This window comes from Dermacentor variabilis, chromosome 5, assembly GCF_050947875.1.
Source record: "Dermacentor variabilis isolate Ectoservices chromosome 5, ASM5094787v1, whole genome shotgun sequence".
NCBI lineage: Eukaryota > Metazoa > Arthropoda > Arachnida > Ixodida > Ixodidae > Dermacentor > Dermacentor variabilis.
Window position 1 is genome coordinate 151,149,796 of NC_134572.1, and position 23,426 is coordinate 151,173,221.

General features: G+C 47.6%; 2 protein-coding genes across 2 annotated transcripts; both read right to left on the reverse strand.

Annotated features, from left to right (window-relative positions):
* Positions 1-293: 293 nt before the first annotated feature.
* On the reverse strand, positions 294-8,003 carry LOC142581996 (uncharacterized). The gene is made up of 4 exons (XM_075691428.1): positions 7,718-8,003; positions 5,322-5,612; positions 1,980-2,245; positions 294-471 (listed from the first exon to the last, which is right to left on the reverse strand). Exons 1-4 carry the CDS (start codon positions 7,958-7,960, stop codon positions 348-350), a joined length of 924 nt encoding a protein of 307 aa, XP_075547543.1. The 5' UTR covers positions 7,961-8,003; the 3' UTR covers positions 294-347.
* A 1,792-nt stretch (positions 8,004-9,795) lies between these two features.
* Positions 9,796-21,234, reverse strand: LOC142583668 (carboxylesterase 3B-like). The gene is made up of 3 exons (XM_075694158.1): positions 21,083-21,234; positions 18,085-18,268; positions 9,796-10,248 (listed from the first exon to the last, which is right to left on the reverse strand). The coding sequence occupies exons 1-3, from the start codon at positions 21,232-21,234 to the stop codon at positions 9,796-9,798; spliced, it is 789 nt and encodes a 262-aa protein (XP_075550273.1).
* Positions 21,235-23,426: the final 2,192 nt, after the last annotated feature.

The window sequence follows — 23,426 nt, forward strand, 5'->3', positions numbered from 1 at the left end:
CATTGACAGCACGCTCCTTACTCCAGTGAGACATTGTACTAGAAACTGTATTGCAAAAAGGGAAATAACAACATAGATTGATCAATCATAAAAAGGACCAGTGTGTCTTCTGCTCAGTAACCTGATTATCAGTATAATTTTGCTTTGATTTATTCCCGCGCAGTGGGTGACAGATCAGGTTGGACGTGATTTTGAAGCTTTAACACACATTTCTGCCCGAAAAGTGCTCAGCAATGCATACCCTGCTGGATCTTTATGAACTTTTTCAATATTTATTAATGGAACCGGAAGATCCACAAAACAGGCTCGTCAGTGCGATAGCGGCATAAACCGCAAGCATTAATATATTAAATCTTGCACTCGCTGTCCAAGTTGGTCAAGTTCTCGTGACCGTCCTTGCCGATGAAGCGCGTCTTGCTGAGCTCGCTCAGAGGTAGCCATGGACTGTTGTCGGCCAGCGGGGGCGCAGTGCTTGATGCACACGGAGAAAAACAATGGCATTCACTGTCAATGGCACACAAAGTCCACTTACATTGCAATCATTTGTCGAAATAATTCCCATCGCCGAAAACCGTGGTATGACTGCCCGATGTATTTGAATAGACGCTGAGCTGGTTCAATAGCGACATGAAGACGTCAATAGCAGTGACACATTCTTCGGCCGGGAAATTGGCTAACGGACGATGGTCTCGGGTGTCACGCTTTTTTTACTGAAATGTGCATTGATTTCTGCGTTATAACATGCCTTAGTTGAAAGTCACGTGATCATGAATGCGCAAGGAAGCGGTGAGAGGTGAGGGCGCGGTAACGCTGCGAAGCGCACGCAAGGAGGTGGGGGAGCAGGTGAGCGCGCGTCTCCTCATCTAGCCCTGCCGCGCATGCCGTAGAGCGGCTACGCAGCCCGCACGCCCTATCTTGGAAGCAATAGGCGTTAGGCGCAAATGTTGGGCAAGCCGAGATTACTAGTGGTTTCATGTGGTTGTCTGCCCGCACGCCTATGGCTGGAGGTCGTGTCATTTAGGTTTAGGAAGCACGTTGAAGGGAGAGGTAGCACGAAGCGTTCACTCCCTTCTCCCTGCCCTCTCATCACCCCAGCTTGGGTTAGCGAGAGTTCGTGATCATCGAGTGTCCGTGTTCGCCTGTGTACGCGTGCTATCATGTCTGTCAAGTGTATTACTGAGCGAATGTTTATTGCAATTTGTAAGCTCGATGAAAATACGAACGTCACTTCGAGCAGTGGTCGTATAATCGGCTATCGCTATCAGCACTTCGCCTTTCGGGTGAAGCTGCGACTTTTCTATACTGTGGTAACGGTATGATGCATCAGCTCGTTTTTCGAGATATTTCTGCGATTCTTGCTGTTCTTGCGCTGTTTTTTTTTTCTTTAGACTATAGGGTAAGTGACTAGGCGTCATGGAGGGAGTGACCCACAAAACGGTAATTTCGATATGGTGACGGTTTGGGCATGTTGGTAGGACATGAATTCAGCTTTTTGCGCACAAGGCGAAGGCAAAGAAGAGGCTGACACACACGAGCGCCGACTTACAGCAGTGTTTTATTTGGGAGAAAGAGACTACGTATACAGCAGAATATATGGCACTCAGCCCTAATTTTCGAGACATAACTGTCCGGGATACGATCACTTTCGCGAGATTTTGCATGACTCGGTAGGAAGCGCCGGCTTTTAGGGTCGACAGCGTTTCTGGTGATGCGCCGAGTTCGCTCTCTTTGCACAGTGCGTAAGCGCCCCAGTGTATACCTTCACGTGTCCTCCGTGAGTCATGCCACAAACTCGCAAAAGTGATCGTACCCCGGAGGGTGCGCGCTCCGGAAAAGACCTCCGCTGTTGTTAACTTCAGGGAAGCTTGTTGGACAACCTTGTCGATGCGACAAGTCGTGCTCCACGTGTAGTGCTTTCCCGCGTGTTTCGTCGTATCAGTGAGCATAAACATATTTTTCACTTAAATCACACTGCTTACCCGAGGCTGACGAACTGCGCCAACTGTGGTATACCCACGGGCGGATGCAGGAGCCCGCTGGCCATGGCCGAGTCGAAGAGGTAGTGGTAGCCCTCGACCGCAGCTTTGGCTACGCGCAGCGTCGAGCACGGAAGTAGGCGCAACAACTTTTCCACGCTGGCAATCTTGAACCGGCTCTTGAGAAGCGACTTCTCCAAGCTTGGCACGTTGAACACGTTCAGCGCGTAGTCGAGAAGTGCCTCCGGCGTGGAAGCATTTCCGCCGCGCTAGGCATTAGAAAAAGGAAACAGATGGAGAATCATTGTCCTTGTCTCTTCGAACGTAAATAAAGCAAGGATGACCGCAGATAACATATTGGTAGGTGCTCGTTGTCCCCCTACCACAGTAGTTGTAAGCGTGAAATTCGTTCGTGATGGTCATGAACTCGGAGGTTCGACTGACAGTATGATTGCAGAACTTCGATAGAGGTGGAACTCTAGTGCCACGACGTCTCCCATTAGTATAGCTGTTAGTATAAAAAAAGGGGGGGGAGAATACTTGCCATATACAGTTTCTTTTGTTTTTTTAATTTGCTACTTTAAACACTTTTTGAGTGCCCTGAAAGGTTAGACGGATCACGTCACTAAAGATGAACTATCTTGCCAAATCGAACAATATTTGCTCGAAAAGCCAAAGCAATCCAATAACTGATTAAGTGAATTACCTAACTTCTTAGTTACAAACATTACGGCACACGTTTTTATATAAAAGACTCGACGAGCGGATGGCGCGTCGCGTCGTTGGCTAGCCATAACGTGTTTACATCTGCGTGTACGGTATGCGCATTCTAGAAGGAAAATTGACTCCGTGGTATTAGCTTAGTCTTAAATACTGGCATCTTTGACAACGTACAGAAACACTTGGCCTTGCGGTACAGTCCTTGCGCTGTATTAATCCGTATCTGCAAGTGTCGAACGGCAAACGTGTGATCATCGCACCCTCTGTTTACAGTAATCATTTCATCTTCGTTGCTGCTTCAAGCACACCACGAAATTATTTGGCGTCAATATAAAAGAAATGAAGTGGTGACGGCGTAACTTGAGTGCGGAGCTTTCGGGACTCCTCGTCGTGGTGTGTTGATCGTTCCGCAATCTTTGTGATACTGCGGAATGTGAATGCGATGGTATGATGATCACTCAGCAGCAGAAAAAAAAAATCTGTCCCCATCATATCGGGAGCCTCATTTGATCGCAGGCGTATAGTTGCGAGACTATCGCTTAGCAGTTACGCGATTACCCTTAGCTGACCCTGAGGTTGACCTTTATTATGTTGTTATGATCCCAATACGTGAAAATCATCCTGCCTCGCAAGTAACTGTGTCACATCTGTACTTTTCTTCTATGATACATAAGGAAAGCCAGAAATAGAGTATAACATGAGAACAATGTGGCATATCAATCGCTAGATGCAGGACGTGATGACATTGGTTGCCGGCGGTTATCATATTTTGACAACAAACAGCGGTCATTTATAGCCTATATATAGCCTGAATAAAGAAAGCAACATACCAACATTTGCTCTCAAAATAGTATTGTGCAGCCAAGCGTTCGAAGACAGCTTCATGAGTACATGATACCGTAGCTTATTTACGAACCTAATAACTACTTCGCGTTTCACAAAGGATAAAAAAACAACCACAAAAAGCGGATATATAATAAATTTAGGCAGTAAAGCAGAGTCTCTATTAAGTGCCACTTTAGCTTTATTGTGCAGGAATAGCGCTGTTTTTGTAGCTAGTGCGAGATTAGCAGAAAATAGCGCATGAGTTAGACAATGCAGCATAAACGCAAAAAGAGTAGGAGAAATTCAAGCCGAACACGGGTTAAACTCAACAAGGAGGCGCCGGAACAGAAACTTTGTGGCTGAGAAGCCGTATACTGCTGAATAACAGCTCCCGCTTCTATCGCGTGTAATAGGAAAGTTCTGCCTGTTTTGTGCGGAAATGCGGCGCTGGAGGTCAATAAATACGCTATCAGTTCACTACAGTCAGCGCATTTCATTAGCAGACAATCGGCTCAAAGCGCTCACAACGAAGCGCCCTCGGGTACATTTCAGTGCGTTCTGAGGACCACATATCCACACTAATGCGGCGACGGTGCTGCCATTTATAACTCGATCACGAGGCCAATAGTTGCGTTTAATGTGGTTCTCCTGGCACAAAACTTTTATTCCCACATTGCTTTACTGATTGCTCAATTCTGCCATAGTCTGCTTCTACTTGTTATCATTCTAATAAGTTTACTTGTGTTAACAATTACTAATGTTCACTGCGACGATTCCCCTACACACAAATAAATGATAATCATCATAGCACTGGAACAACTCCTATTACCTATATCAGCTCGCATATCAGCTTTGTGATAATCGTCATGATGCTGGAGCGAGTCATCAACGTATTACACGCTGTATGGTATAGTATTAAGATGTCGATACTATCATTAGCACATGCAGGTTTATAAATTTCCTCTTCATGCAATGGGTTGAGAATGAAGAGGAATTAGATTCGATACCTGCTGGTGCACGTCTCTAATGCACCATGACAACGTTCCTAGTCACATGGGCAAAAAGGCAACTTCCTAATACACCGGCTGGTCCAATCTGTTTATACGATCACTTCTCCCCATAATCTCTAGTTTTGCAAAGAAGCAGGCTTTCAGGTTGCACCTGTGAGAACTTACCACGTGTTCAATTACTGTCGCAGATCAGCGTAAAATTGTGGAAAAATCGGCGAAAATTCTTGTCATATCTTGGGAGAACTATTGTCACTCCATTCGCGAGCGATACGTTCTTATCGCAAGAAAGAATCGTCGGAAGACCGGCACAAGTGTTGACCAAAAGAGCTATCCGGGGTTCGGAGCCGGTACTTCTCCGCAATGCTCGATTCTTGAACAGATTATACTATCGGCTCAAGACGCGCGACGGCTTCTAAGCATTCAGAGCAGATCTTCAATATCCGCTTGTCCCTATGCGTGGCACATGTTTTAGAATAGTTTTGCCCAGATGATCGATATTGTTTTCTTTCTCAAAAGCATATAATAAGCTTTAGACCCGTATTCGCAAAAGGATCCTACACTAGAATCGTTCGCAAGAGAAAATTTCAGCCAATTTTATGTTGGTGACATTATTAGCGATAGCCGCTGACCAATGGCAAAGGGCAGTTAACGAAAGAAACGCTTTCGTCAATTCGGCCCCTGGTTCATCGTTAGCCGCCGGGTTCGCAGCTCTCGCGACAGGGGCCAAGACACCAGTGACGCTTGAATGAGCACGCCCTTCCACCTACTACCACAAAAAGCTATGCAGTACCTGCGCGAGCGGTACGATGCGCTGCGCAAAGAAGTCCCGCAGGTCGGCCACGTCCAATCCCGCGATGACCGTGCGTGTCCGGGCAGCGGGATTCATCAGCAGCGACTGGACGTCGACGTGTGGCGCGAACCGCAGCGGCCATTCGGAAAAGCTTCGCGCAGCGCTCACCAGGTCGTCGGCGGTCGCGGCGCGGAAGCAGGGCACCCACGCCGACACGTTCGCGCCTTTGTCCGCGGAGTCGTTGCAGCCAAGCGCCGAAGCCAGGCTGCGGTACGGCTCGTTCTTGTCCGACTGCGTGCGCATACATGTGGGCAGAGCGCGGTGTCGCTCTAAACCGTCGCGTCAATGTTGCAGACAGTGCGACGCGTCTGCGTCAAAGCTGCTGTATCATCGCTTTCCTCTGCAGATAGATATGGCAGACGGTGTTCGTGCCTTCTTCACGTGGTCCGTATTTTAACTCGGATATACCAGAATTCGTTATTAGGGCTCATAAACACAAATACTTGAACACCCTCCCTTTAAATTTTTACTGTATTGAGCATGAAAACTCAATTTACAGCCCCATGAAGTACATTGTGTTTAAACTGGTGTCGTTTATGCTACAAATATGCCCAGGCGGCTTGACCAGTCTATAGTAGACCTGCGGCACTATAATGTAAAACTATTCCAAATTTGTTTATTCCGATTCTTCAAACAGCCCTCCGCGATTGGTCAAAAACGTTTTCGGACCACCCTCACTTCAACCGTCTGTCACGCGGCGTCACGAAAACCGCGATGGCTCCCCATCTAATATGACGTGTACACACAGATTACGCATGTTTTGACCGAACAAAAGAAAAATAGTTATTTCTGATTCGACGCCTTTTCGCCATTAGCACTCGGCTATTGGTCAAACGTTTTCAGGCTGCACCCACTTCACCTGCCTGTCACGCGACGTCACAAAACCGCAAAAACTCACCGCGTAAAAGCGACGTGTACGCGTTAAACATGCATTAATATTCCGAACAAAACTGAATTTTCTTCTGAATAGCCGCAGGCTGCCCCGTTCCGAAAGGAATAAAAGATGGCTGCCGCCGATCGCTCAGGCGCTGGCTACTCCCACCTGCCTGAGAGCACGGATTTATTTGCGTATAATAAAGCTGCTTGAGTGGCCGTGTAACGTTTTCGAGCACTTTCGGCACGTTTACGACCTCGTTCTGCCAACTATTCTTTGCTGAGGATACATTTTAGCATCATTCTTAAGCTTTCGTTGCATGCCGCCACGATTTTCGACCAGCCACCGCATGCTATGTAAGGGAAGCGGACCAATCGCAGATGCCGGCCCCACCCTCTTCATCTGGTTATCGATTTTCTGTGCAGTGGCTCGGCCCCATCGAACCCCTCTCCACTTTAGCGCATTCCTCGCCTCTTGTCAGCCAATTAGATAAGACAAGCGGCCCAGTGTAGGCTGTGTTATTTGTTTTGCAAGCAAACAAAAGTGACCTCCTATGAACGAGGACAGCGTTTGATTGGTCTGTTCAGACAACGGGTGACCGCCCAATGCTTACGTTAGTGGTTAGACAAATTTGACGTCAGGAGATTGGAATAAACACGTATTGGAATAGTCTTGCGTTATAGGGGGCTTTATAACGTAAAACTATTCCAATATCTTTTAAATCAAGCGCGTTTCTTGCGCTTAAACAGCCAAGCGTATTTCTTGCGCTTGAATGAACGCCTCATGTCATGCCGTCGTCCGGCAGCAATGATGGGTGCTTACGTCGTCTCGAAACATCCGCGATGCGAAGTGCATCGTTCAGACACGAGAGGCTCGTTCATACTCGTAGGGCAACTCTCAAGGTTGAAAGCTCATCAAGACGCACTGAGCCGATGCATCGCATTTCATCTGTGCAGATGGCAACCGCTAAGGAAAACTGAGAAGAGTGAGAGCAAACTTCTGCGAGGGAATTGCCATCCGGTGCGACGATTCCGAACGCAGGCTACTGACTAGGCAAGTTAGAAAGCTGCCAGGAACGTCTTGACGGTGGCAAAATTATTTTTACTGCAACGGTAAGTGTGGCGCCTAAAGCCCCACACGTCATTGAAAGGACCGCGGGTTTAATGCGACATTACAGTGCTCCGCTAACCATATTGTTTGTTGTTAAAGTTGCCAAGATTCTTTTTTTTTCAATTTTGAGGTAATTGTCGGGTATTTCGCGCACGTATCAGCTCAGCAGTTCATACCTTCATTCATTTACTTAAGTATCAATGCATCATCAATGATCCCTTGAGTCGGTAATCTGAATCTGAGTATCACACGATGTGTTACATAGCTGTATCATTTTTTTCAAGAATTTTCGCAACGAAGACTATACTACATCACGGTCAGGTACGCCAACGCTGTGACAATGTGTACTTACCGGATCGAGTGGGAGCAGTGATCCATAGACAATGCCATGGTAGAATGCCCGGCGAGCCATACCGTTGGGCATGCTGTTGGAGGCCATCGACAGCAGGTAGGCACCGGACCCACGCCCTACCAGCACCAGTTCCTTTGGGTCGGCGCCGAAGAACTTGGCGTTGTCGAGCGCCCACTGCACGGCAGACACGACGTCATCGACGGCCGGGTCTTGAACCACACCGGCAACCGGAGACGGGTGCATAAATCCCAACACGCCTTGCCGATGGTTGGGCGCCACCACGACCACGTTTCCTGCACGCGATGTCCCCGTTCGTGTTTATTATGGATTACCACGGCATCTAAACAACACAGAGACGGACGAACAGCATAACAACAGGGGAATCGTTGTTCTGTGTCCGCGTTCTTTCTTGAGTCATGATGAGTCTACATGGGCACAAGACTGTGCTTGCGACTGCGTGCTTTTGTTGAAATGTGCCATATAGAAATCAGTGCCTACAGCACGATGACAAGGCACAAGAAAGTCACTTGGTTGCGGCTCCTTCGCCAACGAGGGGGGGGGGGGGCAAACGCCACTGAAAAGAACTGCTCGAGTAATCAAATAAGAAACGGTGAGTCTTGTCGTACAGGACCCCCACCCACATACAGCTCGGAGAGGAAGCGAAGGAATACGAATGAAAATGACGAAAGCGATTTACGATGACGTTGTACAGCCATCAATGATCTTTAAACATCGTCTGTGATGCCAGTAAAAAAATATGCAGATTCAGCGCACTGGCGGAATTAGTTCAAGTGAAGCTTTGATGGACAGGCAAGGCGCAATGACACATCTCGATAAGAGACGCGCAACGGACTTGACGGCAAGCACATGGCACAGAAATCAGCCAACACGGTAGAGAAACGCGCCACACTGCCACACCCGACCACGCCAATGTCTGCGATACAATGCAGGCTGCCGCAAGTTTACGTTTAGCCAGGTAACAATGACAGATATATGCCTGTTATGCATACTGCGCGTTACAATTTTACCGACTGGCTACAGGCATGAGCTAGCTACTGAAAGCAAGGAATTGTCTGGCAGAGATAGAGGTACAAAACAGCTCCTCCGTGTAGTCCCAAATGTCTTGGTTGGCGGAGACCTATCCACCGTGCCATAATCAAGCGAGACTAAATCATCAGCCCTCAGAACCATATATATACTACTCAGCGGAAGTCACAGTGATAACGTGAAGCATTACGTGTGAGGGTGCCGTGATTGTAAATCAATAAAATAACTACCTCTAAAACCAACTCTACTGCTAGAAGCGCAGTTTCCTAAACAGTGACTGACGAAATTGAAATGAAAATTCCGGGCCTAGCTTTAAACTTCGCTCACTCCAAATAGATGAGTAATATTTTTTAATCGGTTACGTCGCTGTTAAGCTTGAACAAAATTCTGTTTCGAAACAACACTGTTTAGAGGAAGGCCCCTGCTACCACGTCCCAAATGCGACGAACCAGAGGGCTCACGCTCGGAACGAGGCCTACATCTGATGTTCTTATCAGTTTCCTTCCTAAAAGTAAGCTGCCCTCCTTTACTAGTTCCTTCATTTGGGCCATCTCGGTAATTGACATTCCGTACTCACTGCGTTCGCCCAACACATACATTTGTGACGCCCAATTATGACACTCCCTTGTTGTTCTTCACCATCACCACAACGGGACGATTAGTTTTAGGCTCAGCAGTACAGCGCGGATAAGCTTACTGTTTCGGTGTCATATGACTGGTTTGCTTTTACACGCGCCAAAGCAGGTGGTCAGGGCCGGTTGGTGACCTACGAAAAAGCGTCATGTACTACAATGAACACTTCCTTAAAGCCGTGTTTCGGTGGACATTAAGTATCAAAGTATCAGAATGTTGGCTTCCTTGCTAACGTTATAGCGTAGTGCGAGATAGTTGTGTTCTTTTGTTTTTGTAGCCTTCCTACATTTTTCCTGTTTCTGTAGAGCCATCATCTGGCACAAAAGTGTTCAGAAACTTGCAAGGAAACGGTCCCCATAACGTTAGAAAAGTGTCTATACCCTGAGTTTTCCACTTCTTTACAGGGACGTGGAAAGAACATGGTGACAACGCATTACACACAGTACTCCACGATACGCCGTCGCGAAACGCTCACCCTTGGCAGCCAGTTGTGGCCAATCGGGGTCGTCGTTGGAGCCCGTCTCGAACCAGCTTCCGGAGACCGCCACCACCAAGACCCGTCCTCCACCACTGCCGTTGCCTCCGGTCATGGCCGCGGGCATCCACACGTTCACGTGCAGGCAGTCCTCGGAGCCGATCACGCTGCCGTTGCTCCACTGGGCGCAAGGAGGCCGCGGCTCGAGGTGTTCGAGAACCGCGCACGGGTCCTGAGGGGGACCCATAGGCAGCGGCACCAAGAATCGGCGAAGGCCCGCCGTGCTCTGGGCGAACGGGACGCCCAGGAAGCGCGTAAGGGCCACGCCGCCCACGCTCACCGTGCGGCCGACTAGACGACCTCCCTTCGTAGCCAGCTGCACGCAAGACGATGCCGTTGCATGGATGTGATTAGGGATCGACCTTCGTTTAGGTGCTTGCATGAGCCTGAGACGATAGTTAGAGAAAGGAATGTATACGAGTAGTGATACTAAATGTCTAGCATCGTCGAAAAGGCAGCTCTACCAAATTCGCAACACTGTCTTGGAGATTAAATTGAAACAAAACATGCAATGCAAAATGGCTAGTTGGTACTATTCCATAGTTGGGACTAACGCAAAGAGGAATACAAGACGAGAGGAAGGCGGGACAGACAGAAGCGCTAACTTTCAACTAAATTTATTGGAACGCAGGCTGACGTTAAATATGAACTCAGTTATTACATCGTCAAAAGAGTAAAAAGAGCAAGGCAGCATACATATGAAAAGAACTTTGGGAAAAATTATGCAGTTGAGCGACCACGAATTATGGAACACGTGTTTACACACCAGAATAGCATCACTGCGTGCAGTTAGGCAAGATCACATGCGCATACGCTCAAGAAAATGCAAGTATTTTCTTAAACGTGCGCCAACCATGGGCAAATAGAGGGCTGCCTCAGTGAATGCCTGGGAGAGAGCCGGGCTACTAAGGGGCGAAAGGTGCGGATGGACATTTAATGTATCGTCGCCACGAGCGCAACTGGCTTCCATAATTTTTTATTACGTAGTTGTGTTACATTGTGACTCGGCACCCTCCACAATCGGCCGATACTTGCTTCGTTGTCGAGGGCGATGCAATAAACCAAAGTTTATTGCAATAAACCAAGAAAGAGTTGTCAGCGTGCTGTCAATTTTATTGACAGAAAGAGGATCAAATTTTTTTAGGTAATACATGCCGATAAAGTAAATCCAAGCATGTTTATGAAAAAAATGAAGGACGCTTAAGCTTCGCCTTCAAGAGTGGAACGCGATAGCGTTATCGCACCCCGTTTGCACCGCCCACTCATTCGCGACGCGCCATGAAGGCGGACACAATTATGGGGCTGACGCCTCGATGGAATCGTCCTCTATCTCGCTTAGGAGCACCACGCAGACGCATGACTCCTCGCCTGCAGCACGGCACAAATCGCAGGGGTTCTTTTCCCACCAGACGCGCTACGGCGCTGCGATCACGTCAGAGGCGTCCCGCATCGGACGCTGCATCCAGAAATGGCGCTGTGAGCGGAAAGAGGAGCCGCGTCGCCTAAACACGAGGGTTCGAGTGACGCACGCTGGAAGTTGGAAGGGGAGAGAGCGAGAAAACTTATTAAACGCAAGGTTATTGTGGCATCCTCGCACCGGTCCCCGCACGGCCCCAATGTGCTCAAACGAGACGAAGGGGAGGAGTGGGCGAGTGGCGCGCCACCTGTCGGGTTAGCGCGGTACATTTCGAGGAAGGGGTCTTGTGTGTTTGCCGCAAGATGGCTCTGCGTGGGCGCCAAGCGCAGAAAAAATGTAGCGGAAACTTACTCCGCTACTCGTTTAACTGCGACTTCTGTAATTTACATGCTCATAATTACCGATATACAGCACAGTATAACTTTCTACGGCACGTTTCTAAGGCAACACCGCATTCACTAGACGCGCTTTTGCCCCGCTTTGAACCATCGAACACCTAGCTGAGTGGTAGCGTTTCCGTCTCACATTCCGGAAACCCTGGTTCAATTCCTACCCAGCGCAAAATGCAAGTTGTTTTTATTTATGAATTGCTTTCCGGGATTTTTCGCTCATGGCCAACGCCGCCGACAGCGACGACACCGGCTTTTCTGCGACACCAGCTCCTTAACGCTGTCGCGTTAAAATATCGGTGTTCATATCGGTAGGTTGATATTGAAATTCCGGCGTGGAATTTATCCTAAGCTGGTCGCTACTGACAAGAGCTTCTTTCTAGCGTTCGCCCTACCCAAAGATTCCCTAGGAAAAAAATGTGAAAACTTTTTGCTGGCTAATCTGGCCTCTCTTCCGCCTCAAAACGTGCCTTTGTCTAGGTACTAAAGAGGAGGACGCGCTTTACTTCGTCGGCCGCGTAAACATCCGTCCAAACTGCATCACAGTAGCCGATGCAAAGTCTGTAATGGCGAAGAGTCGGTTTTTGTCGTCATTGGTTGGCTCGTGTCGCAGGGGCGCGCGCAATTAAGGCTTGTCGCTTCACAGCGGGTATTCTGCGCTCAGTCAGAGGCAGCGTCGTCGGCGTCGGGAGGAGTACGTGCCACATGGGCACGTTCAGCGCATGTGCCAACCAGCCATGAACAAGAACTTCATTAGATCGTGCTATTGAATTTATAACACTAAACGAATTTGCGACTACTAAAGCGGCATCTGCGCAATGGTATGTCGGCATATGGGTCGATGGCAGCCGTCAAGCCACTGTCGCAATGCAGGACTCGTCGTCGCGTAAACAACACGGGAACACGGGCTCTGCATGAGAACACCTGATGAGCGGTATAAGTCAATGCCAGTGTCACGGGCACTCAGGCAGACGCGACAGGATGAATCCGCATGAACGCAGCGCTTCAACCCGGTAAGAAATTACATAGTTTCGTTCTCTGCGCGCAAGCGTGGGAGCAAGCAGATGAAACGGAAGTACATTTCGCTACGCTACAAAGCAAAACAAACACACGTAGAAGTTCGGTGCTTATGTTTTATTATTTCTCTAAACTTCAATTAGTCTACGTAAGCAACATATTAAATAACTTATGTTGCCTTGAATAATTCTCGAAGTCACGTGTCACTGCGAGTGACGTCAAAGCATTGCCATGTACGTAGGCGCTTTTGTACGACTGGCGTCGACTCTCCGACTGGGAGCGCGGCGCCCGCGAGAAGAAGAGCAAACGGCGTTTGGTAATATAAGCTCTTTCCGTGGCGCTCAGGCATGTAATACTTAGCAGACACGATCGTTGGCGTACATTGTATACACTGCGCTTGTCGGCTCAATATGGCCAGGCCTGGTAAGGGGTCCTTTAAATATGCAAAAACCAACGCACTTCATGCAGCCACCGGTGCACCTGAAATGTGAGCGGAGACGAACGCCAGCAACGCTCTGCTAAGACTGCCCATTGGATGACGTGAGCTTGACGTTTCACTGCCCGTTCCGCTCGGAGCAGTGCATGCGCAGTGCAGCTCAAGAGAAACGCTAACGTCCTTAGAGCGGCGTGCGCACAACATTGACGCCAGCAGCCGCAGCCAAAACCCTGCGCTGGCTTCGGCAGGGCTAACTGATTAGAGCGTGACGGTGCATTCATTTGGATTCGTCGTTTTTGCAGCAACATCCAATGCTCGGCGCTGGAAGCCGGCCAACCTTCCACGAGCGAGACACACATGCGCCAACGATTGCAGGACTGCGACGAACTGAATGCGCTTAGAGTATAGTCCACCTGGATAGTCGCTTTAATTGCATCCTCAATAAGAACAGCACCTGCAACGTTGAACAAGAGACATGGCGGTGTCTTCCATTTCATTTAGTTTAGTTTCTTGACTTGGAAACTGTCATTGTTGTTTGTCAAAAATGAAGTTCATCTGTCTGGTGCCATCTGCCTACGCTCTGAAATCTTGATTAGGCGAAGGCTTCATCGTTCGAGATAGTTTAACGCACCAGAACGGTGTCCTCAGCGAGAGGCTTGTCGGGCGGTGGGCAAACGTGTTGGACGTCCGGCGGTGACGCCCCGAGCATGACACCCACCAGCACCAGTGCGACACCCATCATGATCACGGCGGTGGTCACTATAGTCGCCAGGAATGCTCTGCACCCGAAGTGAACACTATTCACACGGCGAATGAATGACAACGAAATGTGATTCCAAGCATCGAGCAACCGTATTTTCGCTAGAAACAACGCAGTCGATCTATCAAAAAAATTGGTTGAAGGCTTAGCTTGGTTAAGCCTGCAAGATTGCGAAAGCAATACCCTTGGCTGCGCCTTGGTTCGGCTGATGGTGTGGACATGTGGACATGTGGACACCAGCGAGCGCCCCCTCTCGGTAGCGCCGCAGCAGCGGCGCGCAAGGCTTCGCCTCCACCATCGATGCCGCGAGCTGGGGCCCCGTCTCTCGGTCTGGCGTGACGTCACATGGTCACGTGACGCGCAGCTGTGTAAGGAGGCGCCACGACCACCGATGGGCCGAAAGTGCGAGCAGTATTGCTTTCGCAATAAAAAAAAACATGGGATAGGCTATATTCGGGACACAGCTGCAGTCGAGTAGGCGAAACGTCTGTGGTGCAGACAAGATAAAAAAAATAAAAGCCGCATATTTAGCTTATTCGTCACCATTCGCTGCAAAAGTATGACATATATATGTACATGCCGAATAGCATTAAAAAACGAAAAAAAAACACGATGTTTTCCGGGCAGTGACCAAACGGCTTTCAAATTTTCAGAAATAAAAAGCAATTTTACCGCATTTGAATAAGGTTGAACCCTATAGAAGTTCTCAATTAGCGGTCTATGGTCGAACCTACCACCTCCTGCTCCGAAGCAGAATGCCATAACCACTGAGCCTTCGTGCCAGTTAAAGCCCTCGTACCAATATCGTTATCTTTGTCACCTATGATCGTAGTATCCGGGCAACTGTCGTCGCACTTTGTCGAGCCAGCTGCCACTCTTTTGGCTCGTAGTTAACAATTTCCTTGAAATAAATCATTACTTGTTTTGCTTGTGTTTTCCTCTCTTAAAGAAAATCGAAGCGTACACTGCTTTTTAGGGGCCTTTGAGCATACATCTTGCCGAGAGAACGAACAGGTCGGTTGCGTTACTGTTTTGAGCTTGTTATTGTGTTTCTTTTGCATGCTGTACTGATCGATGCACGTCTTAGTTACACCGCAGTTTCGTTATTGTGCGAAGCAAGTATTTCCATTAAGATTCTATTCGTGCTGTAGTCATCCAGAAATAGCACACGTTTGCACCTGTGCTGGTCGATCACATTATTGGACCACGCCTTGTCTGTGGCGCGCGTCCAGCGTCTGTCAACGCTCCGGACCGGCCCTGATTCGACTTGGAGTGCCTCTCCTGGCCGACTCACCTATCGTGTTTTCTTGCGCCGATTTCGTGTTTTCGACTCACCTAGCGTGTTTTCTTGCGCGGACAACGTGAACTTTTGTCGCCGATGGCCCAGTTCTCGCTGGAGGAGGACGCTGCATATTAAAAAAACGGTGCGAGGCATAAGACGCATTGTCGAAGCAGTAAAAGAATGTGACACATATTCAGGCCTTTCGTAGCGTTCAGAACTATGGAGTCATGAGCAGCTTCTCCTACAGAATTCAGCGTTCACTTTCTTGTTATTAGTAAGTCTGCCCAAGCTTCGTTTTAGCTATGTTGATTTGCGGGACGCTCTGATTCTGCTCCGCGTCGATTCGCTCGTGGCTTCGCTATGATCATTATTCCCGTCTCCCGGCCATCGAACATACCGCTTTCTAATACCCAATTACGCCATTTGGTACTAATCTCGTGACATTCAGTACTTCTGCTTCGTGCTTCCGGGTCACCGACATCCGAACCGTAACTCACTTCCAGGTGTAAACTCGTACCGAGTTCTGTTCGCGAAAGACGACCACTCAAAGTTGGCGAAACGAACGTGATATTGCATTACGTATGTCACTCGCACACCATGCATTTTTTTTTGTCAAAGTGCGCTGTACATTGTATCCAGAGAATGCGAGCAGCCATTGTGTCAGCGCTTATCATGTACTTGTCGTAAACATGCTTGGAGTAATCAGTAATTAAATTTCGTCGCCCGAAATTTGTGTGATTTTCTTAATTGAGGAGCGTTACCAGTCGCGGTACGCCAAAGTTCTATGCAGGAATAACGGCTCAAATATACTTATTTGGAATCAAGTGTGCCTGCAACGTGCTATCCTTCCGTAAGCTGTGTTCTAATAGATGAATATAATAAATAAAAGAATGCAACTTATAGTCATCACGAATAACTTATTGGGGAAAATGGTGAGTGCCGAGCCACTCTTTCTTTCAGCTATCCAACGCTAAGAATAGCGCCGTCATTCAGCAACTTAACACCTGAGAAGAATTACTTGCACATATAGTTATTATCAATAATTATTTAGATGGGATGTACTAAATTACTAGCCTGTTAAAACACTGCAATACCGAACACCGAAAACATCATCAGTCATATGATGCTTCCAGAATCCCTGCGACATTCTAGACCGTAATGTACAATCAGTCGGAAATAGGCACGTGCAAGGTGCGATACGAGGGGCTTAATGTATTCACACTCATTACTGCACGCGTTGCATGTCGCATCTTCATCATAACAACGAAATGATAGATGCCACGGTAAAATAAGAATGTAATCTCTTGAGTCGCATGTGTATACTAACATCTATCTCTTCACCTATGACTTAGTCAATGACCGCAATTCTTTTTAGTTGACCACATGTCTCATTTTTGTTTCAGCAAGCTCAAAGCATGGCGACGTAAGTAGCCCTTCTCAGTTGTCATCAAGATCAGTAACCACTCGCCACATAATTCAACCTGTAATTTATAGCGTTTCTACAGGTCGTGGCACTTTGAGCCACTTCTCTCGGACGGCCACGACTTAACGTGCCCACAGTTTTGAGCGCTACGCCATCTGACCACCTATAGTGCTAATTGTCTCCTTTGGAGAAATGCTTTCTCGATTATTTCCATACAGTTTTGTTCTCCGCGGTGAATAATATCCTATCTCCTTGAGAATCACTGTGGTAGTTCAGTGTAGTTTTGGCTTTCTGATCCAGAAAGCGACACCGTGAGTTCGATTCCCACCACGCCGACCAGCATTCCGGATGAGACTGCGAAAACAACTTGTCTCATGATGCATTAGGTTAAAGAACAGCAGGCCTTCAGACTGATCCAGAGCTTTCGACTACGACGTCCCCCATAATGCACATTGCAGGTTTGGGACAGTCAGGGCACATAATTTTAACTATTACGAGGAAGCGAAGACAGAGTACTCCGTGAGAATGAATTACAGGCATAAAAAAGGAGTCAGGCAGAAAACAACAGTTACTGCAGAAAGACAAGTTGTCAACACTTCATTTGCAATTAAGCTGCACAGGAGTGTCGAATGAGGTAAGAAGTAACGGAGCGGACGCAAATTTGAGTTTGCGTCCGCACAATTTTACCAAAGGCACGGGTAATTCTATGAAGGCTCGCACACTTAAAAAAAAAAAAAAAAGTCGCAGTTTCGCCCGAGAGGCGAAGCACCGACTGCGATGGCAAATTAGTAGACAGCCACACGAAGTAACGACAGTAGTTTTGTCGGCCGTGTAAAAATTGTGAACACTCCCTTACTAACTAAATTAACAAGCGTGACGTCAGGACGCACACGCATGCATACACACGTCACCCTCGATGACCGCGGACAGGCGCTGTCAAAACGACGGCGTGAGGAAGCGCGCGCAGCAGCAGCGAGCGAAGTGACCTTCGTGCTGCTTATCGCTTCAGAGCAAACTGAGCGGCGAGAACACAGCGCACGCAAATGTACGAGCCGTCGGCCCACCCAGACTCTGTCTCCAAAGCATATATCTTTCCATATAAGGACCGCGCAACCACGCGTCGCCATGCGTTGCTGTTGAAATACAACGATCCCTCCCCCTACCTCCCCTCCATCCGGTTTCTTGCACGCAAGGGAAGACGGCGCGCTTCCTCCCCTCTTACATCACTTGCGCACGCGAGATTGAGTCGCGATCGTCGAATTAGCCTCACACGCTTTCACTCGCACATGCAGCATACAGCACGCGGCGACGGTGTTATCGCACCCTGAGCTTTATGCGGAACACGACGGCGACGGCGACGGCAAAAATGCGCCTGAATTGTCCATATATTTGCTACCGCAATACGAGACCTCAGCAAACCGTGCTCACTTTAGCCGCAGGAGGCTTCGGTGCATCCTGTGTGGTGGAGGTGTGGGACGGCAGCGCCGCGGTGGAAGCAGGGGCCGCTTCTGGAGGCTTTTGAGATTCTGGCGCCCCCTTGTCTGGGCTTTTACTCGAGTGCTTCTGAGTCTTGCTGGAGCTCGGCGTGTGCGACGCGGCAGAGTCGGCGCTCCTGGGAAAAGCAAACGCAAGCGGCATCTGTCAGAATGCATCGCTTGCAACGAACGCTACAGATGGTATGCTAGAATACATAGAGCGAATTTTTCAAAACCGTATAGTATAGAGACGAATGCAATGTAGGAAGAGGGATAAGCCTGTTGCCATGTTGCTAACAGTTCGCTTTTGCTATTTCGACTACCAAAGTTTTGCATTGTTGTAAAGTTACGATTAGTTAGGATTAACTATCTAACCGTTGAAAAATAATTGTTTTGACGAGATTATGCGAGAAACTTGCCATGTTTTCATAGAAAGCAGCGTATTGAATTGCTTGCACCGCACTACCACCTGCCTACGATGCAAGACACAAATTCCATGAAAGCATTTTCAATCACAATTTAAATAACTTTTTCCGCGAAGCATTAGACAAAACAAAGGAATATTTTAAATCTTAATGAATGAACTGTCACTAATTGTACAGGAAACACGATACATGCTCAAATCGGAATTCAGGCTCGCATATTGTAGTAGTCTCATAGTCATACATACCGGAACGTTTGTGAACAGAAAGATTCCGCGTTAGCTCGGAGGATACCACGTACGAAAATGGTGGTCTGGATCGAGAAAGTGACGTCCGTCAAGCGCTGCCATTTAAACTTTGCAGAAAACAGGCGCAGTTATACCTTGGTTCGATCCCTGCATAAAGATTTACTCGTCTCGCTGTATACCTTTAAAAATGCAAGTATGCACAATGTATTGATCGTCAGTAGACGTTAAACAGTTTTAGTTTGTTAATACACTACTTCTTACACAAAATTCCGCACGTTAGCTATAGATAACGTCTGTAAGATTTATCTGCTTTTTTTGTTGATGTGTTTCATACAGTGTCCCGAACACCTTGTTTACAAACGGTCTATAGACATCTGTGGAGGAAAGCGTACGTCCACAATTCTGCAGGCTGTCATTATAAAATCTATAGACTGCATGAAAGACAGCCCATAGACTTCCTATCGATCGTATCAATGTGTTTGGGCAAGAGTATACAGATGCCACTAATGCTCGCTCCGAACATTTGAAATATTGAGTGCGGAAAGATTTCAACGGACAAATTTTCAAACGGCAGTCTGGTGCCACTTCAATGGAAGCCGCAAACACGCCCGTTCTGCCAGTATGTGAATCAGGGGCGCTACGTGTAGTCAGCTAAATCACTTTTCTCTGTCTTCGAACGAATTTGTGACTTTGCAGGTTAAATATTTGCAACAGGAAATCGTGTTACAAATACAGCAGTTTGCCCGGTTTATGCATGCACTCAGACATTCATCTGTTTATGAAGATATGATCGCATGGAAATTTATAAATTTAACGCGCCACAACGTAATCAGCACGAACGCTTCAAGTGAAGCGCGAAGCTTCGACAAAAGCATATTCTGCCCATAACTACCACACCAGCTGAATATACTTGCAACGTCAGAGCCAGCCGTATTTCCCGTCCACTCAAATAGTTTCGACCACCCACCTTGGCTGCTGTCATATTTAGCGGAAATACTATGGAAAATATAGGAGTAGGATGAAGAACCTGCATTCTGAAGCATCATTCAATAGTCAAACGGGACCCCCCTCCCTCCTCCCTCTCTCCCTCCCGAATTCGCATAAGACGCAGCTAACCAATTCTACAGAATCAGAATGGACATTGTGTCTTTGTATGTTATGAGCGCTATAAAGTAAAGCTATCCCACACTTTTTTCATTCAGTTTCTGCAATCAGCTAGTCCTCCACGATTGGTCAAAAATGCTTCGGCCTATCCCAACTTCGCCTATCTTTCACGCGACGTCACGAAAACCGTATATCACCAGTGCATACTGATTACGTATAATTCGACCGAACAAAACAAAATATCATTTCCAATTCCACACCTTTTTCGCCATCAGAACGCCGCTATTGGTCAAAAGATTTCAGGCTGCCCCACTTCGCCTTTCTGTCACGCGACGTCACAAACTGCATGAAGATGCCACGCCAAAGTGACGTTTACACATTAAGCATGCATAATATGCCGAACAAAACAATTTTTTTTTTTACAGCATAGCCTGAGCATAGCCTCCGTTCCCAAAGGAATAGATGTGTATCCATCGATTGCTCTGACAATAGCTACTTGAGCGGCTGGAACGAAAAAATTCGTTTACGTTTTCTTTCTTTCCTTTCTTTTTTACGTGGCAGTATAACGTTGTTAAGGCGCTTTCGACATGTATACGACATTGCTCTGCCAACTTTAGCATCTGTTTTAGTGGCATTGTTTAATTTAAGCTTCCGTTCCACACCACCACGATTTTCGACCAGCCGCTGCAAGCTCAGCAAGCGGGAGCGGGCCAATCGCAGACGCCGTCACCATCCTCTTCATCCGGTTATCTATACTTTCACTACGCTAGCTCGTCCCCAACGAAACGTTTTACACTTCTGCGTTCTCCTCGCCTCTAGTAAGCCAAGTAGATACGAAAAAAAATTTGTCAAGGTATGCAGTGCTATTCGCTTTGAACTGAAACTAAGAAGGGCCTATAAACGAAGAGAGCGTTTGATGGCGGGTTTAAAATAGCGCTTGACGTCAGAAGTTCGACATCAGCAGGTTGGCATAAAAAGAGATTGGAATAGTTTTGCGTTATAGGGGCCCCATTTTTGGGAAAATACATCCGAAACAAAAACATAAAAAGAGAAATGTCGAACATGCAGGCTGCGCCTGCGTATGTTTACCTTCCGAGTCTGTCGCTCGTTCGCTCGTCAGGAGGAATAACTAGCGGTGCGCTCGGCAGGACAACCGCTCAAGACTGTCGCGACTCACTTTCCCGCTCCATCGTCGCTGGACGACGTGCCCCGTCGCTTGCCGTCTCGCGGCTTGTGTCTCCTGTGGCCTTTCCGGCTTTTGGACTCCGTGTGCTCCTCCGCCTGCGCGGACATCGAAGTCTCGCCACCAGGTTTGTCCGGGGCATCCATGACTTAAAAGAACAGTCGTATGGACCAGAGAGGTCGGCGGCCGATTTCCAACGCTGAAAACGATGACGACGACAGTGACCTCAGTAACCGTGGCCTATACCCACTGTGGGCGAAAGGCAAACAGTCGGGAGAACGCCTTTTATTTCGTGTTTCTTTTTATTTTTATTTATTATTTTTCGGGTTGTTTCGTCCTTTCATTCATTGCTTTCAGGTGACCAGGTCGTCCATCCAGAGCGTCGTTTCTCCCGCCTAACGCTTCCTAATGCTGTTTAACAACCACATGTCCATTCAACTACATATCATCATTCCTTTTTCGCGCACACAACAAGCGTATGAATTACTCGACTTGCTAACATCGCCCTCACCATTGCCGTTCGTCGTTTCAACACTGACGATTGAGGAATAACATTTCTCAAGTCCCACCGCCTAAAGTGACCAGCCATATTTCTTTGTGCCTACCTATCATGTAATGTCCCGTTTGTTGGTAGATTTGAGGCATAAACAATTGAATTAAGGAATTAATAATACCGTCGGTGGCGTAAAGATGGGCAGCATTGTGCGTTGTGAAACGAAACACTCCACGGCCACGATGAACATAACTCACGCCAGCATTATGTTTTTTTTCATGCCTGGGTGGGTCTGCTAAGTGGAATGGCGAGGTTGCGGAAATTCACACGCATTTCAACATCTTTGAGGCGGCAGCGCGGTGGTTATCACGTGATAATTAAGCGCGCGCACGCGGAGGGTGGCGTTAATCAATCAATCAATCAATGAGAGGACACCTTTCGCTGTTCCCGCTTCTTTTCGATTATTGCTACGACGCCAGACACTCTTAAACAAATGTGCACCCTTTGGGCTGTATATTTGCCACACAGCGATATCGTCATCTGTCTGACTTGCGTTTCCTTTCTTGAAAACGCTGCGCTCGTTACTTTCCTGTCGAGAATGCTCTGTCGATAGGAGAGTAGCCGGCGCAGCGTTTTCAGGAAACGAAATGCGGGCAAGACAGACGACGATTATTGTTGTGTGGCAGAGATACACCCCAAAGGGTGTAGCTATGTCTACACTCTTAAAACGGTTGCACCCTTTGGGGTGCATATTTGTCCCACAACAATAATCGTCATCTGCCTTGCTTGCGTTTTGGAGTGTATTCCAAGTAGCGCCTCATACATTTTGTAGTCTTTCATGTGCAACGCTGTTAGAATGCTAAAGAGCAAACGCTTTCTCTCCGATCGAGCAGTGAAACAGATTGGATGGACTCGAATAACGTAGCAAACACGGAAGTGCAGTCTTTATTTTTAAATACCAGTGCAATCAAGGCTAGCCATTACATTTTAAATACTTGTTTCGTAATGCTCTTGCTTAAGAATGATTTTCTTTATTTATTTACATCTGTCCGTCACTTCTGCGCGATAACTGCACTTCATGTATGCCTCAAGTTGCAAAGAATGGATACACAGACCTTTGGGCGCTTACAGCTTTGGCTGCACAAGACAGGGTCGTTAAGCTTGCGTCGAGTGTTATGCTGGGGAAAAAAAGCAGGCGAGAAATTGATATGATCGAATCCCCTACAGGTATAGGTAGCGGTACAAGGTAGATAGAAAAGTTCTGATGAAAGAAAAGTATTGTGAAGATGGAGCGGCGTCCAGCGCCACAATTCCATGTGTTTAAAACCGTGCGCCGAGGAACTCTCGCGTGAACAGAACAGCGGCCCCCGCCGTGCGCAGAGAGGGCTAGGGAGCCTGCATGCAAGCGCCTGGGTGTAGGTTTCATACAGGTATGATCATGATGAGAATTATGATCATGATAGCTTATTGGCATCCCCTTTAAAACGGAGCGGTTACAAATGGCCATCTAGCCTGTTTGATTAAATCAAGTAAACTGTGCATGACTTTCATTCTAGCAAGTTTGTATACATCTCTACAATATGTTCCTTTCATCAGAACTTTTCTATCTACCCTGTATCGCTACCTATACGTGTAGAGGATTCGATCGTATCAATTTCTTCCCTGCTTTTTTTTCCAGCACTACTCTAAACGTCTTGTTGCTTCTCTTGACTGCTGACTGGTTGATGCATTCGTCCACTTGAAATCCACGCGGTTCTGGAAGATGTCGTTACCTCCGGGGCATTCCGTTACGATTTGCTGAGTGGTCTCCGGATTTTAACTGCAGCATGCACATGCCTCATCTCA

What these genes read in the sequence shown, in the direction of transcription:
- LOC142583668 (XM_075694158.1), bottom strand. Translation starts at nt 21,234, where the DNA reads ATGGATGCCCCGGACAAACCTGGTGGCGAGACTTCGATGTCCGCGCAG. An exon ending in AGCGACGATGGAGCGGGAAA is followed by an intron (nt 18,269 to 21,082) that starts GTGAGTCGCGAC and finishes TGCTTTTCCCAG; the next exon opens with GAGCGCCGACTCTGCCGCGT. An exon ending in CGAAGCCTCCTGCGGCTAAA is followed by an intron (nt 10,249 to 18,084) that starts GTGAGCACGGTT and finishes TCTTGCGTGCAG; the next exon opens with CTGGCTACGAAGGGAGGTCG.
- LOC142581996 (XM_075691428.1), bottom strand. Translation starts at nt 7,960, where the DNA reads ATGCACCCGTCTCCGGTTGCCGGTGTGGTTCAAGACCCGGCCGTCGAT. An exon ending in CACTGCTCCCACTCGATCCG is followed by an intron (nt 5,613 to 7,717) that starts GTAAGTACACAT and finishes ATGCGCACGCAG; the next exon opens with TCGGACAAGAACGAGCCGTA. An exon ending in GCGCAGTTCGTCAGCCTCGG is followed by an intron (nt 472 to 1,979) that starts GTAAGCAGTGTG and finishes GTGTGCATCAAG; the next exon opens with CACTGCGCCCCCGCTGGCCG.